At 47.2% G+C, this 16,836-nt stretch overlaps 1 protein-coding gene and 1 long non-coding RNA gene across 3 annotated transcripts in view; one reads left to right on the forward strand and one right to left on the reverse strand.

Annotated features, from left to right (window-relative positions):
• Positions 1 to 1,700: 1,700 nt before the first annotated feature.
• Ptprn2 (protein tyrosine phosphatase receptor type N2) overlaps positions 1,701 to 16,836 on the reverse strand; it is a 733,386-nt gene continuing 718,250 nt past the window's right edge. For both annotated transcript variants that reach the window (XM_085698049.2, XM_048437696.3), the window contains 2 exons: positions 9,851 to 9,924; positions 1,701 to 3,178 (listed from right to left, as the gene is read on the reverse strand). In XM_085698049.2, the coding sequence (XP_085554175.2) occupies positions 3,107 to 3,178; positions 9,851 to 9,924 (146 nt within the window). In that variant the 3' untranslated portion in view covers positions 1,701 to 3,106. The remainder of the gene's footprint in view (positions 3,179 to 9,850; positions 9,925 to 16,836) is intronic.
• Positions 3,079 to 14,957, forward strand: LOC146892528 (uncharacterized). Its single transcript, XR_015004625.2, has 3 exons — positions 3,079 to 3,206; positions 11,310 to 11,468; positions 14,447 to 14,957. It is a non-coding gene; the product is annotated as an uncharacterized LOC146892528 (long non-coding RNA).

The raw sequence follows: 16,836 nt of genomic DNA on the forward strand, positions 1-16,836 counted from the left end.
GCTTGTTACCTCTCCTCCACAGTGTCTGTCCAATGTTCTCCATGTCTGTCTGGTGAATCTCCCGAACCACAGATTCTTCCCAGAGTTCCTGTCTCTGCTTGGAAGTCCCACCAATCCTCTCCTGCCTAACTACTGGCCATTCAGTTCTTTATTGAATCAATTGGGCAGGTGAGGAAGGACAGAGACACATCTTCACACAGTGTACAAAAGATGATCCCAACATTGGTGTTTTTGTCCCAATAGAACATAGCTAAGACACAGTTTATGATACCATAAAAGTTGAACTGCTGGGAGGTAATGATGCATGATCAGAGTGGACGGTCCAAAAGGGACATGCTGACCAGAGCAGGCTGCCAGCAGCTGCAATGGAAGCTTAAGAAGTGAACACTAGATTTCTTATGTTGTGGGTTTTGTTCAGGGATGATCTGACTTTGTCAGGATGGACTCATTTGACATTCATTTTTTCCCTTATTTTAGGCTAAAATAGTCATGATATAGATAAAAAGAAATCCAGAATAAAATGGCAAATTAATAAATAAGCTGTCTCTATGTGCCTTGGTGAAGAAGAGGATCCAGGATAAGAAAGAACAGATCCTATTTCAGAGTGAAAGAGCACGAGGACCTCACAGGAAAAACAGGCGATACATGGCAATACGGGCAAAGGTGGCGGCCAGCTCCACTCTCAGAGTTCCTTGGCAGGGGAGGGAAGCAGAAACCTCATCCAGGAGGTCATCAGTGGCCACGGTGAGAAGTGGTTGGCAGTGCCACCCTAAGGGCAAGTGTGGAAGTCCTGCAAATCTCAGGTCTGTGCTCTTGGTGAGACAACAATCTCTAGAAAGAAGGGCCAGTAGCAGAGAGGAAGGATTTTCACTCCCTCTAGTTCAGAGAGAATCCACTGTTTCAAACTAGCATTGCAGAGCTCTCAGATCAGAGACTATTCACAAGTCAGGGAGCATGAAGTCAACCTGGCCCAACCCTAAGAGAGAGACAGTTACAGGAGGAAGTCGTGGAGAACCAGGACCAAATGCTGGCAAACCAAAAGGCATGGGTGCAGGAGACTTGGCTGACAGAGTGAAGTACACTCATAAGGAATGCTTGCTTCATCCTTAGTGTCTAGAAGCAGAGTCCATCAATGGAATAAAGCTAATAACCCCAGGACTGAGCATAGTACTCTGAAGCCAGTAATATGTCCTTAGATTCATTACCTTAGGAACTGGGAACTCAGAAGTGCCAGCAGGCTACTATCCATACCCTCATTCTTCGGCAGGCTGTGCAACACTAGCAGGGTATAAAAGGGTGGCGGCAGCGCTCAGTGCCATGGCTGCTTCCCCAACTCAGAATTTGCTTGGGAGATACTCCTTAGAAAGAACATTAGCTACCACAGGGGGTATGTCTTCACGGTCCCAAGTGGCAGCACTGTCCACCCAGACCAGTATGGTCACAGCATGGTCCTCAGACACCAACATGGCCAAGGGGGTGACCCAGACCTCTGGCTGTGGACATCAACACAGTTTCTCAGGAACTGTTAAGGAGTGAAATCTCAGTAACACAGAACCCTGGGTGTGCATCTAGTGCAGAAAATAAGTCAGGTGTCCCTTGGCCTCCCTAGAGGGACCAAACTTGGATTTATATCTTCAGGAAACGAAAGGTACCTGTGGATCAAAACTGCTCGTTTCCCCCCCAAAAAAGACCATCAAATATGAAATCAGAAGTTTTAATATGACACAATTAAATATATCCGTATATCACGCTGAGGATTTTCTTTAAACATAAGAAGTTACAATCAGGTATATATTTCCTATATTCAGATAAATTCATTTCTATTAATTATTATTTAAATTACAGATGGGGAAATGACTTGGAAGAGAAATGTCGGAGATGTTAGGCAGGTATACAGCACAACTTGAGACACGACAACACTGTGGCCTTGCTTCCCACTCAGCAGCCTGCTTCCTTGCCACACTGCAATTTGAAATGTCAAGGCTAAGGGGAAGAAGCAATGGGGACTCCAGAGACAGGTGCTTTTATACTCAGCCCCACAAACTGGGGCTTATAGCAATGCCTTGTACCTCTTTGGGTTCTAGCGCCTTGCACTTCCTGTGTGTGGGGAGCCGGGAAGTGCAATGCCCAAATGTTTCGGCAATCCGGTTCATCCAGTGAGCATGCATTTCATTGTCACCTGGGAGGGTGGAGGAAGTAGAGCCAAAGGGGCTTCCTAGTCTTTTTTCTAGGAGAAGGAGCATCAAAGACGACTTTTTTCTGATGCCAGCAACATTGGGGTACTTCCTGGGTGATTCAGGATGGGGAGCACTTACTCCTGGAGACCCTCAGAGTTTGTTAAATACCATACTCATTCTGCTTTTGAAACTTCAAGGAAAGCATGCTATGGGCACCTGTTCTGGTAATGCAGAAACCAGAATCTTGATATTAAAAATGCATTTCAGGGCTGGGCTCTTCTATAGCTTTGCAAGGGTACAGGGGTGAAGCTAACACCTGGGTCCCCGCTTTTGGAGTCGTCAGAGTGCCCACACTCCAGGAGGAGTAAGGGGTCTGCCCTTGGGATCCACATGGGGAAGGAATGGTCAGTGACTGTGCTGGGGACCCATCAGGAGGCGAGGGTAGAACAGCATGATGATACTCTTGTCATATGTCCCAGGGATGCAGGACACTGACCTCTTTCCCAGAGATTTCTCCTGATGATGAGATTGTCTTACAGGCAGCTGTCAAATGCATTTCTACACCTAGTGGTTCCCAATAGGTGTCTTGCTGACTGTCCTGGCCCATCCATCCCCTCTCCAGCAACTTACAGATGTAAGCACGCTCCCACCGAGGCCACAGTGGATTTCTAACTACTGTGTCATTGATGTGAAAACGTGAAAGTGTGCTTTAGGGGAAAGGAACTTTTGTCAAGACTGTGGCACTTATAAGCTGGGTCTGTCCTTTCCTCCTAACTAGGTGTTTCCATCTGCTATTAGGTTAAACACAAACACACATGACTAGCCACCTGCACTGACTGACGGACCCTGTTACTACACAGAAGATGCAGGAATGACATCCGGCTGTGGTCCTGGTAGCACTTGTGGTAGGGTCCCGCCAGCTCCAGTTCCTACTGAGGAAGGGCCTTCAGGATGGCATTCACCTCCTCAGCCACGGCGGTCAGAGCAAACTCAAACTGCTCCTAAGGAAGAGACGAGTGAGAAACAAAGGTGAGTGGAAGAAGTCCTCTTCCCATCCCAGTGGGAGCCTTGAAGAAACTGTTTAGGAAGCAGACTTATCAGAAGGAGGGTTCTTCAGTTGCTGACCTAGGTGGTGTCCCTTGGGTTTGGGGACTGCACAGCCTTGCTGCCGTTGCTGGGAGGCACTTCCTTAGCCATGGTGGGCACAGGAGTCACCAGGTAAGGCACTCCCTGTCTCTGCAGTGTGTCAACACAGCCAAGTGCCTCAGTAGGTGGAGTGGGGAGTGGATGCAGATGCCAGCTGGTTATGGCTGTCACTGCATCCACAACCAAAGCAATGCTGAAGGAGGTGCAATGTCTGCTTCTGAAATAAGCAGGCTACTGACAACTCAGCTTTGCTATCTTATGCCTTCCACAACCTCTTAAGACAGTGACTCCCACACCCACTCACAACGGAAAGGACAGTGCTGCTATCCAGCTGATGAGCACCCATGGGAACATCATGGACTATGCTCTGCTAAGGGCAATGGCTGAGGGAGAGCAGAGAGCCACCCTGTCTCCTTTCAAGGTCAGATGGTAGGTGACTGGTCATCTTCCTCTTTCTCAGCCTCTACAAAGGACTTGCAGACCCTGAGTTCAAAGCTGTGGTGGCATCAAACATTGGCTGATCACACTGTGAAGTCACAGACAGCATAATCTGTGCATGCTGTTCCCTAGGTAACAGTCACAGACTGTGCACAGCCCTGAACACGCTTGCAAACTTGTTGCAGTACCAGCACCAGTGTGCATCTGGCCCCTCCCCTCTCTCACCACGATATTACACATTCAGACCTTTAGTGGCTTGTGGCTATGTCTGCTGCCAGACCCTGCTCTACTGTGGGGTTACCACACATAGACCCTATGGTAACTTTATTTTGACACAGGGTTTCACTTTGCAGCCCCGCTGCCCTGTAACTGGCTCTCTTTCAGGCCAGCCTTGATTCTTGTCTCCCAAATACTACACTCACTCCACCATCCTTGACTGTGCCCACAATTGGAGTGCACCACCTGACTCCAGGGGCTGGGGTCCAGAGAGGAAGTACATTTGCAATAGGAATCTATGTTCAGCAAAACATGTTAAACATGAGTGGAAGCTGCAGCTAGGGAATAGAACACGTGACGATGGCGGGATCTGCTGGAGCAGACTGTTCCCTGGTGTTAGCAGGCATCAGAAAGAACACGGAGGTATTCTGATCAAAGGAGTAGTTTTAAAAGCAACCAATATTCTGTTTATAGAAAGCAGATCCTATGCTCTCTTCCAGTTCTGTTCCACACCTAGAGAAGCTCAAGTTGGAGCAGGTGTTGCTGCATGTCATTGCTGGGTAGGGAAAAATACCTCTTTCCAGGCCAGCCTGGGATGTGGAAGGATACTTGTGTGGTCCAGCTGAGCTGGTCAGGAGAAAAGAGTGCACTCATGGAGTGTTTCCTGGGCTGTGGATACCTGTGCTTACATTTGACTCCTTTGGCTTAGGTGGTTGCTATGACAACTGTCATCCCTCATTCTAATGGGAGCTTCAGTGAGGCGTGATGCCAGGACCTACAACCCTGCGGTCTTCACACCTGACAGGAGGTGCTTCCCAGGAGGTGCTTAAAGAGGACCTATGCCCCAATGTCTTTCTGTGTCACAGCTGCCTCTCTTCACAATGATAGAGTAGTTCCTAGCTTTGAGGACAGAACCAGGAAAGGTGGGGATGGCCATCGTGTATAGGAATAGATAGGGTGGGGACTGAGTTAGACAGAGATATAGAATCATAGCATGAAAGACAGACAGAACGATAAGGAGAGACAAAGAGATGGAGAAGGAAGAACAGAGATTCTGAGAAGGGAGGGAGGGAGAGAAGGGAAGAGGGAGAGAGAAAGAAAAGGGTAGGCAGACCGACAGACAGGGAGAGGGAGACAGAGAACTGACAAAGTTCTCTAGCGTAGGATGTGAGAGAGTGGGTCGGGTCACTTCAGAGTGTGATCCACATACACTTGACAGAATCATCACCTCTTGGTCCAAACTTAGCCTGTCTGGAAAGGCAGAGCACATCTGAGGCCAGGGCCCCTTTCTAGGACTTGGGGTCTACATCTGGTGTCTCTGCTGAGAAGGCAGACAGGGTGTCAGAAGGGTGGCCTTGTGGGACAGCAGTCAAGATGTCAGAATGCAGGGATGAGCTGCTAAGGGCGCAGGGGCACTGAGCACCGTGTATTCACACGCACACATTCACACACACTTCTGCACCTGCACACACTGACACCCTTTAGATACTTTAACACCGTGCTCACTCACACACTCTCCCCATACATGTCTTCCCCACACCCATGCACTCACATCCCCGACCCACACCCCACCAGACTCAACCTCACGCTCACTCATGCACACCCTTACTAATCCACACACACCCACTCAGGCATCTACTTGCACACTTTTGTACATATCCTCACGTGTGCCCATCTTGATGAGCACAGCATGCTTACTTCTGGGTTGTAGGATAGGCTCGTCACTGTTTCTCTAGAACTGACAAATGTAAAGGAGAAAATATCACAGGCTAGGGGTGTGGTGGCATATGCCTGCAATCCTAGCACTCAGGAGACTGAGGCAGGAGGACCATAAATTCAAGGACAACCTGGGCTACGTAGGGAAATCACGAGACCACTTACTAAAAGAAATGAGCCAGCCTCACAGGAAGAAGTGGCCCAAGCTTTCGTTCATAGTGGAAGAAAGGAAAAGCGGGATGTAAAACTAAAAAGGAGAAGATTAAGGTGTGGAAGGAGAAAGCAGAAGAGCTAGGTAAATATGAGGAGAGTATTTTAGTGTGCAGGGTCACCCCAAGGAAGCCTTTCCTTAACACAATTTACTTGTTACACTAAGGACAAAAACCAAATTCAACCAAACCCACAGGAAGGAAAGGGTTAAAACCTTTAGTTACTATGGCAACTTGCCTTGGCCCTGGGGAGGGGAGGCTGCTTCCATAGCAAACACAGCTGAGGTAGGGACTAGCCTGAGCCCTGCCCGGATGCAGTGTATGTGACTCTTCCTGTCACCTTGCCTCCCTTCTTCAAGGCTGGCTCCTTTTGTACCCGGCAGAATTAGGAGTAGCTGCCCTAGGTGCAAAATTGGCAGTCATAGCGGGCTCCTTATTGGAGTTCTTCATCCTGTCTAAATCCTCAGAGGTGGCTAAGCCTTGTGGGTCCTTGTGTCTCTTCTCTGTCCATGCTGCTCTGGCGGGCATCTGTTAGCTGTTTTTTGGATGTGTGAGTGGCCTACATTCTACGGAGAAAAGCTGTTATTTGCTTTAACAGAGAGAATGTGCTGTCAGGAGTCTCAAGCCTTTCCAGGCTCATGGTCAGTGCCAATCAATGTCCTTTCCTCAGATCTAAATGATGGGCCTGATCAAGTACCTTCATGGGAATTGAATGCCCATGGGCTGCTTTCAGCTTGTGTGAGGAGTGTTAGACAGTATGGCACTGTTTAGCCCCAGTAAGTTTTTTGTTTTTGGGGGAAACCATAGTTCAGAGAGAAGCTCAATCTCACTGAGTGAATCTAGGGAAAGGTGGTGACGCTTGTGTTGCCTGAGGGAGGAGACAAATCCTGTCACTGTTCACCTGAGAGCAGGTTACATGGGTAGACTTGGTCGTGAGCTTTGTGTCACCCTGTGAGGTGGCTGCAGGGGTGCAGCATGTGGGCTTTAGAGTTACATACTATAAACACTAGGCGGAAGTGAGGACACGCTACATAGCAATGACCAGTATAATTATTAATAATACAGTAATCAGTATAATAATTACTATTGCCCCAAATCTCTGAAGCTGGTGCAGGGGACTGACTTGGACTTCCTCAAGCAGACTTTGGCCACAAGACACTGACATCTGAGAGCCAAATGGCTTTCTTCTTGCGATGTGTGGGCCACTTCTCCTACTTCTGGCATATGCTTTCCCTTCGGATTAGTGCGGACCCCTCAAGCTGACATTTGGGCACCCTGAGCTGTCTGGAAGGTTTGCTGACACAGACAGAAGAGACTGGCTTGTTTTTTCTGGTGAGCTCCCCAAAGCAGAATGCAGCTCCAGAGGCAAGATTCACTTTGTATTCCTGGGTCAAGGTGTCCCTGGCTTTCTGACCACTACAGTAAGGGTTCTGAGCTACCTGCTGCAGGGTGGTGCCCAACATGACCTCTCACAGCTGGGCAGCCCTCCTTTCCAGGGCACAAAGCCTGTGGGTCACTTGTCACTAATAGCCGCTCTCCTATGACATACTCGTCCTGGGAGCTTCACATCTCCAGACAGTGACAGACATACACATGGCCCCAGGGCACTGAGGTGTCTCCCACAGGACCCTGAGCAATTATGGAGGGGAAATGCTCACTCAGCAGTGGGGAGACCTCAGACACACTGGGGCTTGGTTCCCTGGGGAGGAAATCTATCTCCTGGTGGTCCTGCCTGACACATCGAGCTGTATGGATCATCAAAGGACATTTAAGGAGCTTGGCCAAAAGATAAGTTTATGGATCCATCATAGACCACAGGAGATGAGGGGATGGAATGTTTCGTGCCTGGCCATTCTGGAATGACTGTTTCTATGAGAGGTTAAGGGTAGGCACAGCTGTGGGTGTGGGCTGCTCAGTCTGGTGGTCTAATGGTAAGCCCTGGTTTTAATTACTGCATTGTGCTTACACAAGGTGTTAATATTGGCAGGAGCTGAGTGTGTGTGTGGGGTGTCTAGATGTTCTCTGCACTATTTCTCTAATTGTTTTTAAAAAGATCCAATAGATTATATGTATATGTGTATGTCTGTGTGAATATATATGTATACATATATGCGGGTGTCCACAAAAGCCGGAAGAAGGAGCTGGATCTCCCTGAGCTGGAGTTCCAGGCTGTGATGAGCGGCCTGATGTGGATTTTGGGGATCAAATCTAGGTCCTCTGTACAAGCAGAAAGTATTCTTAACCATTGGGCTGTCTCTCCAGCCCCATTGCTTTTACAAGTTTAAAATAAGCTCAAACTTTTAGATAAAACCCAGGAATAGACAAAATGTATTTTAAAAAGTTCATTCACAATAATATCCCGCCTTGTGGGGGAAAATAAGGCCAGGCAGCAGAGATCCTGCCTAGCGCACAGTCCACATCCAGGAGGAAGGACCTGGCAGTTGCGGCTTCCACTGGGAATCTCAGGAACCGTAAGCAACCTTGCTCTCCTGCTTGCAACACCTCTGTGACCTCATAAGGGCATCAGGTTGATTACACCTCAGTGCTCTAGTTAACCTTGGCAATGAGACCCAGCCAGACAACTCAGGGAGAGGTTTTAAGAATAAACCCAGTTAAAACCTACTCAATCCAGTGTTGTCAGACTCAGCACCTCTCCTGCAGAGACTAAGGCGTCCACTTCTCAATAGTTGAGCAGAAAGTAGGGGCTTAGTAATTACCGTGTGCCACAGAGGGATTAAGCAGACCTGGATCGTGCACTAAGGACCAGGTTGTAGCACCAAGGACTGATGCCTGGTCCAGTGTGTGCTGGCCACCCTGACCTCATGGGGTGCCCATAGGCAGAAAGAATTTTTCCTCTAGGAACCCTGGTCGCAAAGCACTGGGCCCTGGAGCCTTGTTCCTCCTGCTCAAATAAGAGTTTTAATTATCTATTTGTTTTATGTACATTGGTATTTTGTTTGCATGTGTGGGTGTCAGATCCCCTGGAGCTACAGACAGTTGTGAGCTGTCATTTGGGTGCTGGGAATTGAACCTGGGTCCTCTGGAAGAACAGCCAGTGCTTTAAACACCTGAGCCACTTCTCTACCCTCTACCTCCCATTAGTAAGAGTTTTTACAACTTGAGATATGTTGAGTTGCAGCAGTAATTTCATAGGGGCAACTTCGCATGCCTGTGGATGCCAGTGTCCTCTGGGGTCAGGAACACACCAACATCGAAGATCCGTGTCCTGTGATATACATTCATCTTTGGAATAGTCTGTGGGGGTTTTGGCCTGGGAGACAGACATTTTTGGAACGTCTAGAAGAATGGGAGGTTGCACAGCCACACAGCTAGTTCTGTGAGCTTGGAAACAAAGTTTTTGTGTCCAGCCATGCTGTGGTAAAACTGAGTTACTTTTCAGACCTAGCTGGTCTGGTGCCCTCATTCCCAGTGATCACTGCACGATAGTGGTTCAGGATGCTGGGGGTGAAGGCGGACAGAGTGTTTGGAGGTGCTTCTCTAGATATGGTCTGGGGTTTGTTGCTTTTATAAAGATGTAGCTCTTGACTGGAGGTAAGGCTCAGTGGTACCCATCTAGTCATGCCTGTCTAGCATGTGTGAGGTCCTAAGTTCTACCCCCGTCCATACACCTTCTGAGATGTCATGCAATGTTCTTCCCCCTCTGCTAAACCTGGCAGAGAGTAATACATTGGGTTTCAGCTAGTTGGGTATAACTGAACCTTAGATGTTGGAAGCATTTGAGCAGCTCCAGGAATAGCAATGAACCTCTTGGGAACACCCCCCGTTCCTTCGCCTACCGGGGGCTGGCTGGGATGATGCCCACCTGGACTAGAGTCACTGTGTATGGCTTATGTAAGTTCAGCTGCATCCCCGTCTCCACTCTCAGGGAAATCGTGTGGAGAGGTACCTTTAATACATTTAAAGTCCCGGGGGATTGATTGACAATACCTTTGTCTGGACCATGCCTGGTCTCTGGTCCCTCAAGTGCTCCAGGGTCGCTGCGATATCAATCTCTTTAGCACCTGCAACAAATCACAAATTGGGCTGAGCTCAGTGCACAAGATAATCCACACTGCATCTGCCAATCTCCTGCTATCGGGCTCCCTTTGGGCAAAGAGGCCAATTGAAAATTATTACACTCATCCTTCAGCTGCTTGGCAGGCAGCTGCAATTCCAGTGTTCATATAGAAAAATAAGGCCAGGGCAGCTTTCATTAGCATTAATTCAAGAATGCTGGACTGAAAAATTGTTATAAGATGCCTGCATAGATACTCACCAGCAGCCAGACCTCTGTGTGTGTGTGTGTGTGTGTGTGTGTGTGTGTGTGTGTGTGTGTGTGACCTTAAAGGATACACCAAATCACAGGAAAGAGCACACACACTTCAATCTTGATTGCCTAGGATTACTTTCTCTTTAAAATATGAAAGGTTAGACTGATCTTTCATGGCTTATACTGGCTTTTAAATGTACAATTCCTTGCCTCCTAAAAATGAGAGCCCTAGATCTAAAGAAAAGAAAAAAAAGGTACCCATGCTGCATTCATGCTAGGCAGTTCCACAGAGAACAGCGTCTTTTGTAGGCAGCACCCATCTGGGTGATGACAGCTGCCCTTCGGCAGACTTTGAGGTGTGAATCTCAGCCTTATTAATTTAATGCATACACTTCTATTTCTATTTTGCTGTCCTTTATTACTGAGTTTATTCTCTTATTTTATGTATATGAGCGTTTTGCATGTGTGCACCTTGTGTGTGCCTGGTGCTCATGAATGCTGGGAGAGAACTATATGTATGTGCTGTACATGCTACCACGTCATGCCACACAACAGAGAATTCCACTTGAAACCCCTTGGCTCATACTGGAGACAGCTATGTGTCACGAATTACAATGTTTTCACTCCACATGCAAAGTTGTCTGTTCTTACTTAATAGTGGGTTAATTACGGAAAGCAAAGATTTTAAAAGTATTTCCCTAATGTCATCCCTCAGCATGGAGGAAATCAGTATATCTTTGGATTAAATTATGCTAGAATGTTTAAATTTTTTAAAAAGATTCTGTTTGAGTTGCTGACTTGACTTTCAAATAAAATTGTCAAAGGAATTTTGGCTTGGAATTAGGATAATATTTCCAACAATTCCTGATGTGATTCTAAACATATTTCTGTTCTTTTCTACTGCGTATTTATGAGAAGCCATGTTCTTGGCCTTGACAATTTTAAAATCAAAATATTAACCAACTCTGGCAACGTTGAAGAAGCTCCATGCCCTGCAGTATCAAATATTCAGCCAAGAGTTATTTATGTAAAAACAAACACTAGCATACAAATTTGCTTTAGTCTCTAACAAATGATAAAATTACATATTTACCAAAGAATTGTTATAAAATATATTTCTTTATGATTCCCTTCCAGGAAATGTTTGGTTTGTATACCTTTCTGATATGTCTGTATGCCTGGGATTGTGTAAAAATTCCTCAGGCATAAAAGGGTCATGGACACAGAACTTCAAGATGCCTGCTGTGGAGGACAGCTGTTGAGCCAGGCAGAAGCCTGTCTGAGAGCTTGCTGCAGGTGAGCGTGGGGAAGAAGTGTCCACTGGGATGAGTAAACCAGAACGTTGTGAGAGTTGGAGCAGGTACAGCCTCCTACTAGGTCCACCTACTCATAGTAGGAACCACCAGTAGGCCCCACATAGATCAGCCCATAGGCAATCACATTGTTAGCAGAACATGGCAAAGTAGGTCAAGAACTCTCTCCTTCCCCAGGGATGAGGCAGGGGAGACCCAGCAGCCTGTCCAAGGTCAGAGTGATTGGCCACATGATGGACCCTGGACCCTGCTGAGTACAGGATGCTGAGGACTTTGGAGAGTCACAACTGGGAAAGCATCTCCTGCTGCAAGTTATCAGCTTGCCCACGTGCCTCAGCCACCAAGTTAAGCGTGAGACTTAGAAACATCTAAGGTCATCTCTTCCACACTGTGCATTTGCAGCTGTCGGTGGTGTTCCTGTGTAGAAGGCAGGCCATGACCTAGGCTGTCATGGGAAGATCACCAGCTCTAGTGAACACAATCTCATCAGAATGGTCAAGCCTACTAAAAATATGGCCTTTGAGGTACCTTTCTGAAACAAAGGAAGACACCACAGACATTGTTACATGGGCTCCAATTCAAGGTCACTGACCTTGTCCCCTTGTTCTCCTGCTTGTCTGTGATGGGGGTGCGCATGGGGCTGCGGGCCAGTCCTCCTGTGTAACTCACAAGGCGCAGCAGATGCCGGCTGCCATTTTACAGTGAAACCTTTCAGAGAACTCAGTCTGGCCAGGTGTACTCCCCGTGGCTCCAGGTGAAGCATGGTGGCTTAGCTCACAGGGTGACACCTCAGCTTTTGGCCCAGGAGCCTTGAAGTTGGGAGGCTTGGGCTCAGCATGAAGCCCCCACTTCTTGATCCTTCTGTGGTGTGATGAAGGGATTCACCTGGGACATGGGCCTAAATGGCCCCCCTGAAACTGAACTTTTAAACAAGCAGAATGAAGCAACCCTTTCTAGCAGCCCTGGTCCTGAAGGGGTGTCACATGATAAAGCAGAATAGAGACCTTCAACACTGCCTGATGCTTCAGGAATACCTCCTTCCAGAAATCTGGCCAGGATGTAGGGACCTCCCAGATGTGGATGACTGATGTCTTCTTGAATGCCAGAATTAAGAGTAATTAGCTATTTGAAGTATGTGAACATACTTTAGTAGGACTGTGTTCAGAATCTTTGAGGGATAGGCAGGTGCCAGGAAGGGATCAGAGCAGGCCAAGTCTGCCGATGGCCTCCATTGTGACAAGCATGTCCACAACCATGCATAGCTGCTGGATGGGAAGCTGAACGGTCATGTAGGCCTTGCTCAGTATAAAATCCCCACCACCAGGAAGCTCTCACTCTGGTGTGTTTATAATGGAACTTCTTCCTACAAAATGGAAACAGTAACAAGACACTTTTGATGACACTGGGAGGGAGCTGACAGGATGTTGCATGGGAGCAGACCTTTGACTATGGCGCTCCAGTTCAGCAGCAATGAACACTTGGAGAATTCCAATGCATGGCAGTAAAGTCCAAATGGAAGGAGACATGAGCTACAGCAATGAACAGGAACACAGTGGGGTCCCCAGGGAGAATCTATAATCTTTAGCCCCGGTTTGGAAAGATGGGGAACACAGTGGGGTCCCCGTGAAGACCTAGGAAATTTTTGTACAAAAGCATGTGGTTGTGTGACACCAGATATAGACTGAAGTCACCTTCTGGGAACTAATGGAGTTTGATTTACACTGTTGACCTTAGAGATTTCTATCAGAAGTAGAAGCAGGCTGGGCGCTGGGTGGCCTTTGTCTTGAGTCACATGTATAGGTGGTTTCCTTCTTGGATGTCCTTTCTACTCTACCCTGGAAAAGAGCACCATCATTTCTGCTGCTGACTAGCCCAGGCCATGTGTGATGGGCTGTCCCTAATGGTCAGGGGAGTGCCGCGAAGGCGTGGCTCCAGGGATACCAAGCACCCTTACTTTACTCCCTCATTCACAGAGGAGCCGTTGGTTGAGAAGTTTACATATGAGCTAAGTATATTTTAGAACAGCATAGGACTTTTTTTAGCTTTAGAGAAAAATATGACCCACTAGACAACAGGCATTAAAAGAGCATTAGTATTAAAGTATTAAAACTATCTTTTACAGTGAAAGAATCAATTCGAAGTTGAAGCAAACTGAGCAAAAACGCCCCTGGTGTCTTTATAAGATTTGCTTTGATCCCCTTTGAGTTTGGTTATTGGAAGCTAGAGCCATGTGGCTCAGCTAATGTCATTAGTTCGCCTTAGTCCAAGTGACCACAGTGAGGTGGGCTCCTGGAGTCATTCCTTAGATGCCCCAGCAGCCTGCTTTACGGGGTAACGCAGTAAGTATGGGTGGGCTCCCCCGTGGATCAGCGTACTTCGCAGGGTAACGCAGTAAGCATGGGTGGGTTCCCCTGTGATCTGCATGCGTCGCAGGGTAACTCAGTAAGCGTGGGTGGGTTCTCCCATGGATGTTTTTACCCGCAAGGCTCTACACACTGCTAGGATACAGTGTATTCTTTCCCCCTTGAAAGTAGAAAGACATCAAGTATCAAGCGTTCAGAACAGGAAGACCCTCTTTCTTCAGGAGTCAAATGCTTCCATTGGGAGCTGGAGAGATGGTTCAGTGGTCAAGAACTCTAGCTGCTCTTCAAGAGGACCTGAGTTCGTCCCTCAGAACTGTTATAACGTCTAACAACTGTCTGTAATTCTAGATCCTAGGGCATCTTACACAAGGAGCTATGAACTGATCTGGCACTGCAAACATGTGGTACACAGCAAACATTCACACCCACCAAGTAAAAATAATCCTTAAAAATTCTGATACTAGTCTTAGAAGAAACTGAGGCAATGGACTTTCCTAAGTAAATTCAAATTTTTTTGATATTATAATATAGCTAAAATATTTCTCCCTTCCCTTTCTTCCCTCTCAATTTTCTTACAAACCCCTTTGTTCTCTTTCAGCTTTATGGCTTCTTATTTTTAATCACATGTATATGTGCATATGTAAATACACATATATTTCTAAATACAACCTGCTCAGTCTGTAGAGAGCCAAATACATTTTAAAGCAATGAAGGACCACTGTGATGCTACAAGGCACAAAGAAGAAAATCATCTCCATCCTGGGATGTGAGCAGAGATCCGCATATGGTCCTTCTAGATCTGTTTTCTCGGCATTAGGCTCACACTTGGCAGAGCTGAATCAGCCCTTGGACTGATCTAATGGGAGCTCACAAGGCCAGCTGAACTGGGAGTGATGGAGCATGTGATCAAACTGGACCCTCTGAATGTGGCTGGCAATGAAGGCTGACTGAGAAACCAAGGACAATGGCACTGGGTTTTGATTCTACTGCGCAGACTGACTTTGTGGGAGCCTGGTTTGTTTGGATGCTCACCTTTATAGACCTGGATGGAGGGGAAAGGACCATGGACTTTCCACGGGGCAGGGAACCCTGACTGCTCTTAGGACTAGAGGGGAGGTGGGAAGGGGGAGGGAAAAGGTAGGCGGGGAGGAGGTGGAAATTTTTAATTAATAAATAAATAAATAAAAGAAAAAGAAGAAAAATAAAAATAATAAAATTTAAGAAATATGAAAAAAAGAATGTCTGCTTTTCCTGCAGTTGGGTTGGCAGGCTGCCTATTGACACCAACTACACACTACATGCGTGTACATGTGCCACTTGTATGGCCGCCCACGCCTCCACGTTGCATATTTACCCCCTATATCCCTGCATTCCCATGTCAGTCACCAAACATTGCATATATACCTCCACATGCACACATGCATGCATGCCCATGTGTATGTCAGCCTCACACTCTGCATTTCATATGTACCCCTGCATGCATGTGTGCGCATGTGCATGGCCATTCTACACCCTCCACTGCACTTTGCTCTCTCCTGGCCTCTGTGGCGGGCAGTTTCTATTTTATACATTTTATAACTGATTCTAACTAAAGACTTACCAAAAAATACAAGGCAAAAGAATTTTTCTTTCTGACCTAGATAACTTATACTCTCTATTTTGAAAATTTTCTGGGGCTCTAAGGAGACACATTTGCTCTGTATTCATTTGAAAACCAAAACTATCCAGACAGAATAAATGGACACCACTTTTTTTTTTTTGAAAAAATTCTAAGTCATTGGTCTGGAGAAACTGAGATGTTTCTAGATCTTTACAATAAAGTATAATAAAATCTAGAGCTCTGAGAGCAACGGTGGCAGAATAGGGCGTGGAGAAAACGCAGAACGCATAGCAGTGCTCCCCCCGCTTCTGGAGCCTCTGACTATACTGTACAGATCCTGACTGCTCTGGAGCCTCTGACTATACTGTACAGATCCTGACTGCTCTGGAGTCTCTGACTATACTGTACAGATCCTGACTGCTCTGGAGCCTCTGACTATACTGTACAGATCCTGACTGCTCTGGAGCCTCTGACTATACCGTACAGATCCTGACTGCTCTGGATTCCCACAAGTGATGCTGGGATGTTGGGGGGAACTTAAGGGAAGATCACAAAATGACAGAGGTGACACTAATGGCAGCCCCGGTGACATAACCACTCTGAATTCCTAGGGTTGCCCTTTCCTGACAGTGACGCGAAATTCTCCTCAACACCGCAGGTCAGTTGCCACTGCCCAAGAACTAAGGCCACCCTATCATCAAACATGGACGGGCTGGAATTGCTCTCTACAGGCCTGACACCCTGGTGGAGAAAGAGAATCTTGGTGTGAGTTATGGGCACCCAGGGGCCCTTGGGGCTCAGTGGACAGAGGCAGCTGGGATCATAGGGTGGGGAGGAGAAAGCACGAATTTGGACTAAATAACAGACTAACCTATGCTTTGAGGTGTGAAGCAGCCGAAAGGAAATAGACCTGCTGGGAGGAAGGTGTTTGGAGGAACCCTGTTAGGTGGTTGTCATGTGGGAGGGGCTAATGGAGTGTGAGGCAGAGGCACCACGGGCAGAGGCACCGCCATTCCCTACTGCTCAGCAGATCCCTGCTCAGGACAACAATGTGGACATGGTAGCCTCAGCCCCTCCTAGTAAATAAGCATTTTCTTTGTCTAAGGGCTGTGAGGAGATAGCTGTAGTCATACCAAAGAGTCCCACAACAGCCTGGAGTGGAGTATAACAAAGGGTTATTTATTTGGTGATAAACTCACAGTAAGGGTAGCGATCTGCAGTCCTCTGCATGTGGGGAACTGGAACCGTATCCAGCAGCAAAGAGGGCTGAGCACGCTTTTATAGTACGAGACCACGCCCACAGTGGGCCGGTATCTTAACGACTATTGGCTGAAGGAGTTCCCACAATAGACTGCTATGTACTAGAACTCCCTTCTGTTGTCTGGTCT

Source organism: Myodes glareolus, chromosome 11 (genome assembly GCF_982192425.1).
Source record: "Myodes glareolus chromosome 11, mMyoGla1.1, whole genome shotgun sequence".
NCBI classification, from domain to species: domain Eukaryota; kingdom Metazoa; phylum Chordata; class Mammalia; order Rodentia; family Cricetidae; genus Myodes; species Myodes glareolus.